This window comes from Leptonotus elevatus, chromosome 10 (assembly GCF_054856555.1).
Source record: "Leptonotus elevatus isolate MCC_2025b chromosome 10, RoL_Lele_1.0, whole genome shotgun sequence".
Classification (NCBI taxonomy): Eukaryota; Metazoa; Chordata; class Actinopteri; order Syngnathiformes; family Syngnathidae; genus Leptonotus; species Leptonotus elevatus.
In genome coordinates this window covers 11181574-11196813 of record NC_141248.1, presented here as the reverse complement: position 1 = coordinate 11196813, position 15240 = coordinate 11181574, and the positions used below count along the sequence as shown (strand labels likewise).

The following is a 15240-nucleotide window of genomic DNA, read 5'->3' as shown; positions in this document are numbered from 1 at the left end:
ATTTTCCCACTTGATGTCTTTTCTGATACAACCCACCCATTTTCCATGGGTGAGCGATACACCCTGACCAGGATTTGAACCCCAACAACTGTGCCTAAAAGTCAGCGGTGTTACCCAATGAACCATCCAGCCACGCCCCTGACTTTTGAACAATGTTACATTGAACTTACTTCAACTTCAGTATACGGCAAAAAGCTTCAGCTTTTCAGCCTGCCCAAATCTTCAACCCAATCTGCTGGGACAAAAATAATCAATACAAACGTGCATAAAAGTAACCCAATATGCTCAATAAGCACAGCTACCTATCTAGTGGGTTAAGAAAACAAACCAGCATTTTTTCGACGCTCAGTGAAATGGTCTTAAAATGTTTTCAAGGTTGGGGGCCACTGCCCTAGGAAACCATCCATCATCTCATTCGCAGAGTGTAGGGAGTGCATACAAGCTGTTTCAGAAAAGTTCCAGGACTGGTGTCACCAAAGGTATGTTTCAAAATGTTCCTCTTTAAAGTAATCCCCTTGGAGTCTAGCACATTTTTCCTGCCTTCTCTGCCATTCTTCTAAGATGACCTCCTTGAGCTTGGGAAAAAACACACACACACAGCGGCAGGGTGAATAGGTGGATTGCTTCAGCATGGCCAGGAACTGTCAGATGCCCTGGGCATCGTAAGCAGGCGTACAAGTTGACTGTGCTAGTATTGCTTCCTCTTGCACACTGAATGTAGCTAATGCCACTTGATCTCTTGGTTGATCGTGTGGCCAAAATTGATCTTTTGTGATAACAATCCTGGAACCCTCCTCACACACGTACAGGATTTGGATTCCCCCCTTTCCAACAGTCCTCCTCATTTGGGTTAATGATTTGTGTTTCCGTTCTTACATTATTTTGTCAAGTGAACGAATTGTCAATAAATATTCTAAACTAGAACATTTCATTCAAAAGACGTGTGATTTAAGTGTTCCCATTATTTGTTTATTTCAGAGGAACTCGTATCTGGTGCAATGTTTGGTTTACCTCATCAATTTCATCCCCACCTCCCTTTTCCACACCAAGACGTGACTTGCACATGTCAGCACTCCCTTGCCGACCATCCATGCGATTGTTTGGAAGCGGCCTCGTGCTCGTGGTCCTGCTGTAACCGCATCATTTGGACTCTGTGAGGACTCCTTATTCCCCTCGGCAGCCAAAGATCCGAGGAAGCTCTCAAATGAAACTTCTATTGCGTTGCAGTTGTTTTTGAGTATTGAAAGAGTTCTTATATAGAGGACACCAGGACAGATTATAACTGCATAGACAAGGAGTTTAATGTATGTTTCACTTACAGCCACTTTCCCACAGACCATGATCTTTGTGTACAGTTTAAAATACTGTTAAAAAAAAAGAAAAGACAACATATTCATGGTAAAAACACTCCTTTGTACGACAAATCCACCTGGACAAGCAAAAAGAGGAGAAAGTAGACAACCATCACACTTATATTTTCCCTTTATCCCGATAGCAATAAGCAGAAATAATTGTAAAGTCGTGTATGTCCAACCCCGGTGGATCCTCCCCCCAATAAAAAGAAAACAAAATCCTACCACAGCAAGTTCAATGGTGAGGTAATGGCTCGATGCTTATGCATGCCATCAGCATTTGCATCATTGACCATGAATGTGAGACTTTCTTTCCTTTTTCGAGGAGTTTTGCCCCACTTTCCAACAAAGGGACACCATGTGATCATAAAATATATATTTGGGTTTCTGCATGGATTAATTAACAATTCTGTTTGACAGTGACTCAACTGAGTCAAAATGGGGGCCACCATGCAGCAAACGTGCAAGGTGCTGTTGCTTGAGTCTCTGAAGAACAACAACACGAGGATCATCCTGCACAATACGACACTGGCATGACAACAGGAGTTCAGAACATCAGAGCAATTCAAAATAATAACTGATTAATTGGTTGTTATTTCCCCCTTAGTAAATCAAGTACTTAAACATCTATCCGTAATTTGAGTACTTTTGATAGCTACAGAAGCGAGCGATTCACTTTTGGAAACGCCGTCAAATACAGTCTACATTTTTACAGTTACTGTTCAAAAACACAAGCACGTTACCTTACCTGACAGGAATGCTGACTACAGCTTAAACATTTTCTTTTGATGCAAGTTTTTTTCCCCGAATCTGCAGTGTTCTCTCCAGCGCTTACCTCATGGCAACTACTCACAACGGATTTGCACACTTCCACATGAGATGTATGCCGCTTTTGAACATGTGCGTTAAAGATCCTCAAAAGGAGGCCATTTACTGGATTTTCTACAACACAAGAGTGAGGAGAATTTTTTTTTTAATGATGCATATTGACATTCTGTAATGCAGTTCTTTTTAAAGGGCTGCTTGTAAAATAATCGAGGGTGGGGAAAAAATATGTATGATTATGGTACACATTGCTAAATGCATATATATTTTTTGTACCCATACATAATTCTCTATCTTCAGGCTTATGCAATATTAAACCTGTCTAATTACAATTCGCCTGGATTTTAAAACTAGCGTCGTCATAGCTAATCTAGAGTGAAACAAAACATTTCAAAGCTACAAATGCGATAAATATAAAACATGACCAGACTGTGCAGATTAGACACACTTGAGAAGCTCCCACCCAAAATAAATCCATCATACTGTAAACCCTAAAGGCACCATAGACAAAGATAAGATCCCTGCGCTCATGTGGTTCAAGAGGTTGAAAGAAGCCAAGGGGGAAGCCTTTGCCACAGCTGCATGGAAACACCATATATATATATATACACCATCTCATAAAAGGCTACATAGGAACAGATGGAGTTTTGCATAAAGTTCACAGATTATCGAAGAGCATTAAATCTGTCTTCACTTTGCAGTACTATTAGCGTAGTAGACCCTGTTACATTCAAAACGGCAAAAAAAGATCTCAGAAAGGCTTTTGCTCATGGCACTCCTCCGCAATGACAGAAAGAGGGCATAATAGCGAAAACATGCTCGGGGACTCTCTCTTCTCATCATGCACAAATAACACAAAACAAATAGCAACAATCGCAAACACAAGCTGTGTCAAAATAATCGCCTCAGCTCTGTCCTGCTTTGGAAATAAACAATCCTCCCCTCTTTACTTTGAATTCTCTTAGCACAAACTACCCGCCCAGTCTGGCAACTAGTCATCAAAATCATCAATCAACACTTCCCGATTTACTGAATCTGAATCTCCTTCCATCTCAGACTGGACAGACTTGCTCCCCCTGCAGGCGAGAGGTCGGAATGACACCTCATTCCTAACCGGACACGAGGGGGTGTGAGGGAGTCGCAACCTCTGGTTTCACCGAGGGGGTTTAAAAATGGAAAAAAATCACTGGGGTCGACGAGGCAGTCAAGCAGCACAGGGATCACACCCGGCTCGTCGGGTGGCAGTGGTAGCTACAGTTGGACAGAGGGTCCACGCCGTCCCCGTCCAGCGCCTGGGAACACCCGGCCTCTCCACAAGACTCTAAAAAGAAAACAGACATCACGTTAATATTAGCTTTTGGACTGACATTTGATAAAACAGTAAAACCACGCAATCAGAATCTTGATATGACAAACCTGGCAGGTGGGTGGCTTATTTCAACTCATGGACACAAATTTAGACAGGAAAAAAAGTCTTCATATTATTCACATTTTTCTAATGTAACTGAAAAACATCAAAAGCACTAAAGAGGGAAAAAAGCAAAAGAGTGACTTGTGTACCTGCGTGTTGAGGGTCCTCTCCTGGGAGAAGCAGGTGAGCTCGGCACGGGCTCGTTAGGGTCGCTTGGTTGGGTTCTTCATGGTTGGTGCCCAGCTGAAGACGCCTCATGTGGCGGACCACCGCTGTAGCGTTGAATGCTTGCTGAGGAGGGACGCCAACATTAGAGCCACTTTCAAACTGGCCATGCAAGATGCTATCTAAATTCAATGGACAACAGCATTAGGACACCAACAGGATGGAATTAAAGAGTTGGTCCAATTTGGAAGGTATGACATCATCCGATCTATTTGGCAAGATTTTTGGGATGTGTGTGCTGGAATTTTTGTGTCATGTAAAACAATTTAAGATAATTATTGTAAGATATAGAAAAAGTCTTACTTTCCATTTACTTTTGGCAAAGTTCTTCTTGATCTGCGCACTGACAGACTCATGGATGTTCTTGTCGAGAGCAGTATCTCCAGCAATCCTGAAAGAGGAAACGTATCAGCATGTGCTTTTTATGTGAGTCTGTGTAGACAGTAGGAACTCACACATTCACGATTCACTAATTTGCATTTTTTCTTTCTTAGTTGGCTGGCTGTTTTGCTAGCAAGCTATTTGGCTGGCTAGCTAGCTACATATCTTTTATTATTTTAAGAAAAAAAAACTCATCTTGAGAAAAAAAATCTTTTTTTGAGGGTTGGGGGAATTGCTATAGATAGAGAGAGAGAGAGAGAGAAAATGACCAATTGATTCCCAGAAATAGAAAGAAAAGAAAAAAAAGAGAAAATAGTTTATTTATTTTTTCCCAATAATCTATATATCTAATGAGAAAGTACTAATTGGTGTCAAGGAAGTATAATAATACATCTCAACTGAGAGACTAAGATATTTTACATCAGGAAGGAGCTGGATTTAACCTGGGTACTTGTTAATGGTGCAAGTGACTTATTCATCATAAAATCTGGGCCAGATTAGTTGAACACTATGAATGGAATCGCAACAGGTGGATACACAGGCTCATTGGACTTTCTGCCATCTAGTGAAAGGGCATTTTCATTGTCCTGCATATATTAGCGGCATACATAGACGACCAACGTCGTAAATAAAAATGTTTCGGACCAATTAAGGGAACATTATATAATTTCCTGCTGCACACCTGAAGACATTGCATAAACTGCCGAACCAAGTTGAACTCTGTTGCAAGCCAAAACAGCAACACCTACTGATGTACGTAGATGGTCTCTCATGAATCCACAATGTTGTGTGTGTCCATGTTTGTTGCCTAACAAATTTTACCCACAGTGCCTTGGTTCTTGGCTGCCTTGGCTGTTTCTCGGCTCGTCGTTTTTATCTTGTTTTAAACTCCAGATTAACTTGACATATATTGTACATTATCCTACTTCTCTACCGTGTTAGTATAAATAAAGTCCCCTGGCCCCAATATACACTTCAGCCTGTTTGAATTTGAGTAAATCACCGACCTATAAAGTAGCTCAAATATCAATCATTTAAAGTTCTTATCATTATGATCAATACGTTTTAAATACAAATGGAGTTTCTCAATGCTAACGGGAAAGGAGGTTGTAACAAGTACCATGGATGCTGCAGGGCCTGCTCACAAGTGTAACGTATATTGGGGTCTTTCTCCATCAGGTGGACGATAAAGTCTTTCGCTGTAGAGATAAAAATAAAAGGCATCATTACACTTCAGATGTGACAGCGGTTGATTTTTCTCTCGGCTACCTGAATCCGAGATGTCGTCCCAGTACGGCGAATCAAACTCATATTCTGCTTTCAGGATCTGTTCAAACAGTTTGGCGTCGTTCTCGTCGTAGAACGGAGGGTAACCACACAACCTGAGAGTTGATGCGTTAACAGCTGTGGCTTAGAGACATAACTGGTTCAAAAGAAAAAAAGACAATGTAATAAATGCTTTTGTACTCACAGAATGTAGGCTATGACTCCAATAGACCAGCAGTCTACTGCTTTACTGTAAGGTTTCTGGGCCAGAACCTCAGGGGCTGAAATGAAGAGACGAATTATTTGAAACAAATTTCTTCATTTTTTTTGGGACACTTTCTATCTGTGTTGATTTATTGCATTTATGGTGAAACTTCCAAGCTTGAATTCCCTTAAACCATATATAATCTGGAGATACAAGAGTATCAGCGATGGCAAAAAGATGGAAAAGTTTAATGATTACAAAAGAACCAGAAATATAAGTTTATGTATTTTACTTTTAATTGGTATATATATTTTAAATAAAAATGTGTCCCTCTGTCAGGGTTCAGGTGTTTTAAAGCATTATAAATGAGTTATACAATAAAACCCTGTCTTATATATATATCTTGTTATTTCAGAATGTAAGTGACTTATTTACCGACATATCCAGGAGTTCCGCACGCTGTGGACATCACACTGCCAGAGCCCTCGATTTTCGACAAACCAAAGTCACTGATCATGATTTTTGAGTCTTCATCCATGCTGTAGTAGAGCAGATTCTCTGGCTGTGATTCAAATCAGACATATGGAACATTTGATCACGTCACTCTTGTCCTGAATACATTGATAGAAAACAGCTCCGTGGCCGCGTAATATGAAATCAAATTGGAGGAGTAGCACGGACATACAGTATAATACAGTGCAAGAATTGTGTTTTCTTAAGTACAGTTGAATTTGTAATCAATTCAAGGCCACATTTTTCAGTTTTATATAAATTAATAACAACAACAACAACAATAATAATATTAATAATACTAATACTAATAGTAATAAAACCTTGAGATCTCGGTGCACGATTCCCATGTCATGGAGGTATTTGACAGCATCCAGAATCTGCTGAATGAGCTTACTGGCATCTTTCTCCGTGTAGAAGCCCTTTTCTATGATGCGGTCAAACAATTCCCCGCCAGACACCCTGAATGGATCAAAGAAACAGACTCACATAATTGGACGTCACAATGACGTTGTAACATCTCAATAAAAGAGAAGACATCATTTGTTGAGGGATATAACATAACGTGTCTGTGTTTTCTCTGGCCACTCCGGCTTTCTGCCACATTAAAAAAAACAACATGCTTGTTGTGACTCTATAAAATACAATGGTTGTTAATGCGAGTGTGAATTCTGTCTCCTGGAACTGCCATTCATTAAGTTTTACGTCAGCAATTTTGAAGGCAAATATGTAAATGTTTATTTTAGTTATTTAGGGGAGAAAACGCCACTGATTATAATAATAATAATAATAAAATGATTGAGCAAACAAATAATCTGATGCCGCTACTACAAAATGGCCACTAGATGGTGACATGACTTTGCTTGCAGACTGCGGAGTCGCAGGCTATCAGCGTAACAGAATCTCTATGTCCCAAAAAATGTACACAAACATTAAATATGTGAACACGACCCTGCAAAACAGCTTCTGCTTCTGTTGCGTACCTTCTTGGTTTCCCCTCCTAGACACATTAATAATTAATACATGGATTTTAACTTGGCCTGATTCAGTTCATGTCGTTAGATTCATGACTGTGCAACCAGGTCATGCTTAAATTGTTATGAGGCCAAACAAATATTACAAGGGGGTAAAATAAGTACAAAGACATCACGTCATCCCCCATCCCTGCCTTTATCATTTACACCTGTGATTTTGATGTCTCGCATAGAAATCGTGTATATTCTGGACGCTCATCTAATACAACTCCAGATCCTTATCCACTCTTTGTCTTCTCCTCCCTTTCTTCCTGACATTTCAGTCACTAAGGTGGGCGGCAGGCTGACAGGCTGCAGGTGTGAAGGCAAAACTCCCCACCGATGTCCGTGGGTAAGCGTCGTACGATGTGTGCACGCGCGCGCGTGTGTAAGCAAGTGCAATTAATGGCACGTGACACGCGATGCGTGGGAGATGGCTCCAAAGTCACACATATGTGAATACTCACAGTTGCATGACAAGGTACAGGTGCGATTTACTCTCAAAGATTTCTTCCAGAGTCACAATGTTGGTATGTTTAATCCTGCAAGGAGAGAGTCAAAGTTAATTAAAAGATACAATAAAATACAAATCTCTTAAAGTGGAAGTCAACCCTAAAAATAATTCTTAACAATAATATGTTCTATGCAGCCCCACTAGTCTAAATACAGTATTTTGGTTAATGTTGCGTTAGTGGAATATGAATTAAGCAGCAATTTCCAGCAGTTTTTTTAATCAATATCAGAAGGCAGCCATTTTGCCACTTGCTGTTGAGTGAAAATGACATCACAGTTGCTCAGGCCTCAAGTAAGAACCAATCACAGCGCAGCTTGAGAAAACAGGTGAGATGTGATTGCTCGTTGCCTGATCCCTGCGCAACTGTGATGTCTTCAGTTGAAAGCAAGTGGCAAAATGGCCGTCCCCTGAGATGGATAAAAACGGCTGGATTTTGCTCATATTACTCAAGATTCTATAAATGCAATATTAATCAGTTAGACAAGTGAGGTCACATATAATATATTATTGTCAAAAAATGTTTTGACTCATTGAGCCATTTTCAGCAGTCAAGTTCAGTATTTTTCATGCACAATTAATACCTTTAAAATCTATTTTTCCCACTTGCTGTCGACTGAAGATGACATTACCTGTGCTGAGGAAGTAGGCCACGACCAATGATGGCTCAGTTTGCTGACCAAACCCAGAAAGCAGGTGAGCCTTGATTGATTGTTACCCCCCAAAAATAACGAAGTAATCAAATTAATTTTGGACAAAATATTAACTTTTTACTGCAGAAAATGGCTCAATGAGTCAAGTATCCCTTTAAGGATGAATTCCCCTTTAATTCAATGGTGGGCAAACTTTGTGCTTAAGTGCCACATTTGATTATTATTATTATTTTTAAATGGACAGGCGTTATGCATCACCACTTAAACCTGGTTTTAGCGAGTCTAAAATCATCATCACCCAGGGGCAAAAAAAATAAATAAATCCCCAAATCCAGTTTATTTGTCCATGTTACTGTGTATCATTATTAATGTGCTAATATTCTCTTCTGATACTGTTACACCAGTTGACTGAAGGACACAGCTGAGCTATGCGCCAGTCTAAACTCATGCTGGATTACAGTGCCAATTCAAACAATGCGGCATCATTCATCTGTTTAGCAGAGTGCCGAAAGATTGATGGACCCAGGGAAGAATGAATGTCAGATTAAAGGCGGCCAGCGCTAGGACACGTGCGATCGTGTGCGTGCACGCTCTATCGTGTGCATCCACTCCCACTTTCACATTCAAACATGTTTGTGTGTGGCTATTTTATGTGTTTGTGTGGGCGACGGATGTAACGTCGGTGAGGCTGACACTGGTCACGGTGACTGGAAGAGAAGGGGAGAAAGAAAGGCTGGTGAGTCATCTGTTGACCCCTTTCAGCACCCACGGCTCTCACAGGGCGCCGGAGAGCACAAGTCAGCAAATTAGAAGGGTGGGGCCATGTCTTGACACAGAAGCAACCACAAATGGATAATCTATCAATTCATTATTTTAGTATATTTAAAGAAACTTCATGATTTTTGTGATTGTTGGAACCACTTTGTTTGCAAAAAAAACCCAATATTATAATAGATGATTTCATTTATTTATTTCATGAACATGATCAGTGGAAGAAATCAGCCCTCTCTGGTGTGCCTCCGATTGTTTGATTAAATTATTATTTTTTAAATGACCTGAAGTGCCCGTGTCCATACACGTGGCAAAGACTCTACTAACTTTCCTTAACAACCAAGGCTAAACTTACTGTAGCTCCTAAAAACGTGTCCAAATCTATCGCTTGAGACCGAACTAGACAGGGCTTTCTCGTTGTCATATGACATCTTATCGAAAGAGCAATTAGACCGCAAAGAAGCGAGTTTTCCATTTTATAACAGAGGACAGATTCCCAAAGAAACAGGGGATTACTATGATATAACAAAAAACATATACCAGAAGTAGTGTATTTCATTTGATCACTGATACCAGGTATCAGGCATACTAGACCTTATTTCAAGGTATCGGTATTTGCGATGGCGTCCTCCCTCTAGTGCCCATTTTAAGATTAGGAATTAGAAATGAGAAAACTATAAAATGACCATTAATTTCATGCAATTTTTAGGAAAAATGCTATTTTGGGATTGGGATATCTAGGTCTTTCTTTAAAATGATCTTTTTATTTTTATGTATCAATAGTACTATTGGTCTCATTCTGGTATCGGTCTGAAAAAATAATTTAATTTACAAATGGCTTTTAATGCATTTTCATGACCTGTACTCATTATTCATGAAATGTGTAATTACTTTTCAAAAGATTTACTCCCCACTTGCATTGTGTGTTTACAAGGGGGGAAAAAAGAGTCATCAAATCATCAAATATGTACACACAAATCCCCACAAGGGCAAACCTGTTTACATGAGTAAGCTCCATTTGGTCCAAATTGTAACAGAACCACTTTGTAAGCCCCACCTGTATCCCCCTCAACCATCTGTATCTCGACTACTTGAGTTGTGTGTCTGCTGTAACCCAGGCAACAACAGCTCTAAAAATAACTTGGGAACCAATGCAGAAATGGCATTTTCACAACCGTCTGTAATTTTCTCAACATTTGAAAGAAAGTACGTTTCAAGTCCATGGCCTTTGTGTGACAATGTTAGACTGCAGCCATGGGGATTGTATGAAAAGAGGTTATCATACCCAAATTAATGAAGCCCACTTACTTGTGCAGCACTGCGATCTCATTCTCAATGCTGTTTTCCTTGCCCTCTAACGCCTTCTTGGGGATACATTTGATGGCCACCAACCTTTGGGTCCTCTTCTCCTCTGCCAGAACCACCTCAGAGAAAGCTCCCCTGAAAGACCCACAAACATTGTGATGGTAAAATGATTAGATGAACAATATATTGAATATATGGCTGACAGATTATGTAAGTGTCACATCAAAGTCAATTCACAAGTTAAAATTTAAGTAAAAAATAATAACTGGTATATTCCGGGGTGCTGTCAAGGATTTTGGGAACTGCCAAAAAAAAACAAAAAACGTGGGCCCCGCCACTTTAAAGGGGATGTCAACCCTAAAAAAATTCTTGACAATATGTTCTATGCAGCCCCACTAGTCTAAATACGGTATTTTGGTTAATATTGCATTAGTGGAATATGAGTTAAGCAGCAATATTCAGCAGTTTTTGTCAATATCAGAAGGCAGCCATTTTATCACTTGCTGTTGAGTGAAGATGACATCACAGTTGCTCAGGTCTCAGGTAACAACCAATCGCAGCTCAGCTTCAGAAAACAGATAGCTGTGATTGGTCGTTGCCTGAGCCCTGAGCAACTATGATGTCATCGTCAGTCGACAACAAGTGGCAAAATGGCCTTCACCTGAGATGGATAAAACAGCTGCATTTTGCTGCATAACTCAAATTCCACAAATGTAATATTAATCAGAATGTCATAGAATGTCATATATGTCACGTGAGGTCACATATATTATTGTCAAGAAACGTTTAACTCCTTTGTTCCCCAAAACATATAAAAACGATCTATTTTTAAAATTGCCATGGTCCCAAAATAAGTTTTTTATGCTTTTTTTTTATAGAGCATACAGAAGGCTTTGATGCAGCCTCTTACCTGAAGAGGTCACTTAAAGCAATGGTTGTCATTAGAGCTGTCAAACAATAAAACATTTTTAACAGATTAATCACATCTTAGAATTTTGATTAATCATGATTAATCGCTTAATAAAAAAAAAAAGCCTTAATAATATAATAAATAATTTTTGGTGATTAATTAATCAGTTAACGCTTTAACTTTGACAGCACTAGTTGTCATAAAAACAACGGCCAGCAGGTGGTAGCAGAGTATAAGAGATCAACCAGTGCCATGTTGCAACAAGCTCTTTTCCCCAGTGTTTTGAACAGGTCTGTGAATAATGATGAAACTTAGCTATATTCTAATGCTAATTGCTACCAAACGGAAACAGATACAAATATACTTTTTTGTTCCTGATGAAAGAAGAGACTCTAATCTTTCTTTTGGTAGGTTCCATGTTTTTATAGCAATGGAACACAATATTCCGCGGGCCTTGCAAAATCAGTCAAAATCCAGTAAAACAGCCCGGAGCGAAGGGAATTGCTTCTGTCAAAATGGCTGGGAGTGAATGAGTTAAGTTTGACTTGAAAATGCTATTTTCTAGCACCTCTGTCAGTCCTGACAATTGCCCTGAGTACTTTCATAATGAATAGACACAGAATATCTATCAACGTAGCGCCACACATAAAAGACACTAAATTGAGGTTAGATAGAGATAACTATGAATAAATCTCGCAACGATATAACATGTTGAAGTGCACCCACTAGATTTGTTTCCCTTCCTGCTGCATAGTAGTAGTTGAGGAAACCAACAATAACAGACAAACCAACACAACTGACGACATTTTCCCATGACCCACTAAAGAGCAAAGACACACATTCCTGGTGGCATTTTGGCACAGCTCCAAGCTTCAGACTTAAAGATAGACATTCTATTCCTCACAAATTGGGAGTATCATCTTTTCAGAATGTTAACATTTCTGGAAATTCCTGAGATAATCCCACAACATTAACTTCATGTTTACTATTGCCAATGAAAACCGTGAAATAAGATTTACGGGCTGCTCTTGCTGACAGAAGACTGCAGCCATTTCCTGACCATAATATCAATCAACACAGGCCCTACGGTCACATCAACAAGAGTCAAAGGGCTACAGAAAGGCCGTCCATTTTGGCACCAATCCAGCTGTGTGGAGAGTTACACATTCCTCGGCGGCATCTGGAGGATTGAGTTGACGTTCACCATACGCCTTCTGACAGAGCAGAGGGCTGTGACCAAATGTCAACCAGTGGTTCACACAAGCAATGGAGCCGTTTCGCAACATTGTGGTTAGCTTTCTTGCTTCAGCAAAATGTTGCAAGTATTTAACAGCCATTATGTGGTATGCTAATATCACTAGCTGGTTAGCATTAACATGACCAATAGCACTGTGCTGTGCACTGCTCCCCCCCAAAATAAGTAAGTAAGTAAATAAATAAAGAGGCTCAACAAACTGAGGAACGTGAGAAGAGTCATCACTTGCTATTAAAGTTAAGGCATTTTTGTTGATTTCATGATTTCCAGTGGTTAAAACGCATGTGATTTACCAATCATAGATTACAGTATTTTTAATTTCCATGACAAATTCATATTTTTTCACTGTGCAGCACGTCCCACATTTTACTTGCTAAATTCAGTCATCATTTTGGCTAACATAACGACCTTATTGTTATTATATGGTCTACTTGGTCAAACAGCCAAAACAATTACAGCTCGCAAGGGATACATGTTTGATACTCCAAAATCACAGAGATCACATTATTAAATAAACCAAGTCATAAAAAGAAGATATACAGTATAAAAAAATAACATTCAGAGGTCAGCTGAGTTTAACGAGCTGGTTACAGTCCTATCACAATGTGACCAGTGATAAAGAAAAAGTTACACAAAGGCAAAAATATCAGGGTGTGTGTAAATATACATTTTAAGAGTACATTCATTACGTAAGCATGTAAATAGAGAAAGATGTTAAATATTTGATCATGTGTTATTTATTCAGGCAAGAACACTTTATAATTGAACTGCTTAAAACTACTCTCACATTCTGAAAACATGCATGTTATGTTTACCAGTTCATTCTTTAAATTGTCCATAAGTGTAAATACAAGAGTGAATGGTTGTTTACATATAAATGCACTGTGATTGGCTGGTGACCAGACCAGGGTGTGCCCCGCTTTTTGGCACTGTCCTGTGGGACAGGCCCCAGCTCACCCGCGACCCAAATGAGGACAAGTGATATTGACATTGGATGGATTAATGCTCAAAAGCACAAACCAAAGCAAAAACAAAAAACAAAAAAAACTGCTACTGATCAAGTCAATATTATAAAGAGTCATACAAGCTACAGCTAATTTAAGTGACATATAATAGCACTATACCAATGGAGCGAAGGCTTGGCAGATTTATTCGGATGCTCTTTTTTGCTCCAATGCACTTTTTCTTTTTGAAACCAAATCTCTCACTTTTTTTTGAACCATCTGTTCTATGCCGTGTCATGATAGACTCAAATGCCAAATTTAGTTTTTTAAATGTGGAGATTAAACGGAAAGATTTGCGTTCAGTGGTGTCATGACAAATCTAAAACACTAAGCAAATGTACCATCTGTGCCATTGAAAAAATGGTCAAGAAGCTACAATATGCACGCAGTCGATAAAGTGTTGACTGCGGAAAGGTCAGAGAGATAGCGCAGGACCATCTGGTCCAATCAAAACTGAGAGAGAATTCCAACTGGGAAACTGGCTGCGAAACAAAAAGACCATCTTTGCTCTGTGGGCTGTTCAAATTCAAATCTAAACAACCAAATCACTCTCCTACTCTGAGATCTCATATCAGTATTAGCAGAGCAATACATGATCTTGATTCAAGACTTAAGGAACTATTTCGATCACAAAATTGCACAAAAACAACAATAAAAAGGTTTTGTTGCCACAACATGCTTCTTATACCCGTGCCTCCTCGTATTTGAATGTGAATGACTGATTGTCTATCCAGTCCAAGGTGTGCCCACCTCTCGCCAAAAGTCAGCTGGGTTGACTGCTCATCGGTGAATGATGAGGGCAAGCGCTACAAAAAATTGGAGGGAAAAAGCAATTACGTCGTTGTTGATTCCAAACAGGAGGATGGTAATCTGTGGTGACAGACATTCCTCACACTTCCCACCACTTCTATTACAAACATATCGCTCCATCTGTAAATTTGAAAGTGAGAATAACTAACAATTTCCATGCAGGCATCTGGAGAGAAAAAATCTCATTTTGTGAGTCACTCTTCCTGTGAACACATTTGTAAATATCATTGCATATTATAAAAGTGCAAATCTGGTTTGACAGCGATAATAGCCAGTGTGACACACATCAGGCTTGTAAAAGAGTCACTGGAGACAAAGAGATTAAACTCATGTTTTAATGTAGATAATTTGGCCTTTTTTTTTTGTCTTAAAGCCCCTGTAAAGTCAAAATAAAAATGTCTAAAATCATTTTTACTCACATTTTCTCAACTCTCAGACGCTGTGGGCGGGTCTGCTGAAACTGCACTAAACTTAAAAAACGGTCGGTCAATTGCGTTCGTATGTTTAGCTAGCATATGCCAACAAATCCCCATTCTGTATGAGCCATGTAAATATATCCGCTTAAAGCCTACATTTGTTGGAATATACCCTCAAGGTCATCGCGGAGAGGTGCTATTCACCAGCTAGCTTGCAGGCTAACGGGCTTCAGGACGCCATGGACCGGCAGCGGTCTCGTCACTGCCTTGCTTGGTGTTTAGTTTGTGTGTGGGTCCACATAAAAGACATTTCAGGAAAAGCTGGCTGTTTACTAAACACAGCGGCACGCGATATTTTGACTGCAGCTCACAGCACATGATTGACATTTGAGCACATACTTATGCTCAACAGGTTAC

The 15240-nt window shown here is 39.6% G+C and overlaps 1 protein-coding gene across 2 annotated transcripts in view; it reads right to left on the bottom strand.

Moving 5' to 3' along the window:
- Positions 1-1276: 1276 nt before the first annotated feature.
- The window catches only part of camk1b (calcium/calmodulin-dependent protein kinase Ib), a 32245-nt gene continuing 18281 nt past the window's right edge, over positions 1277-15240 (bottom strand). For both annotated transcript variants that reach the window (XM_086086965.1, XM_086086964.1), the window contains 10 exons: positions 10432-10563; positions 7656-7730; positions 6499-6637; positions 6101-6227; positions 5666-5741; positions 5464-5576; positions 5315-5393; positions 4117-4204; positions 3738-3879; positions 1277-3498 (listed from right to left, as the gene is read on the bottom strand). In XM_086086965.1, the coding sequence (XP_085943091.1) occupies positions 3398-3498; positions 3738-3879; positions 4117-4204; positions 5315-5393; positions 5464-5576; positions 5666-5741; positions 6101-6227; positions 6499-6637; positions 7656-7730; positions 10432-10563 (1072 nt within the window). In that variant the 3' untranslated portion in view covers positions 1277-3397. The remainder of the gene's footprint in view (positions 3499-3737; positions 3880-4116; positions 4205-5314; positions 5394-5463; positions 5577-5665; positions 5742-6100; positions 6228-6498; positions 6638-7655; positions 7731-10431; positions 10564-15240) is intronic.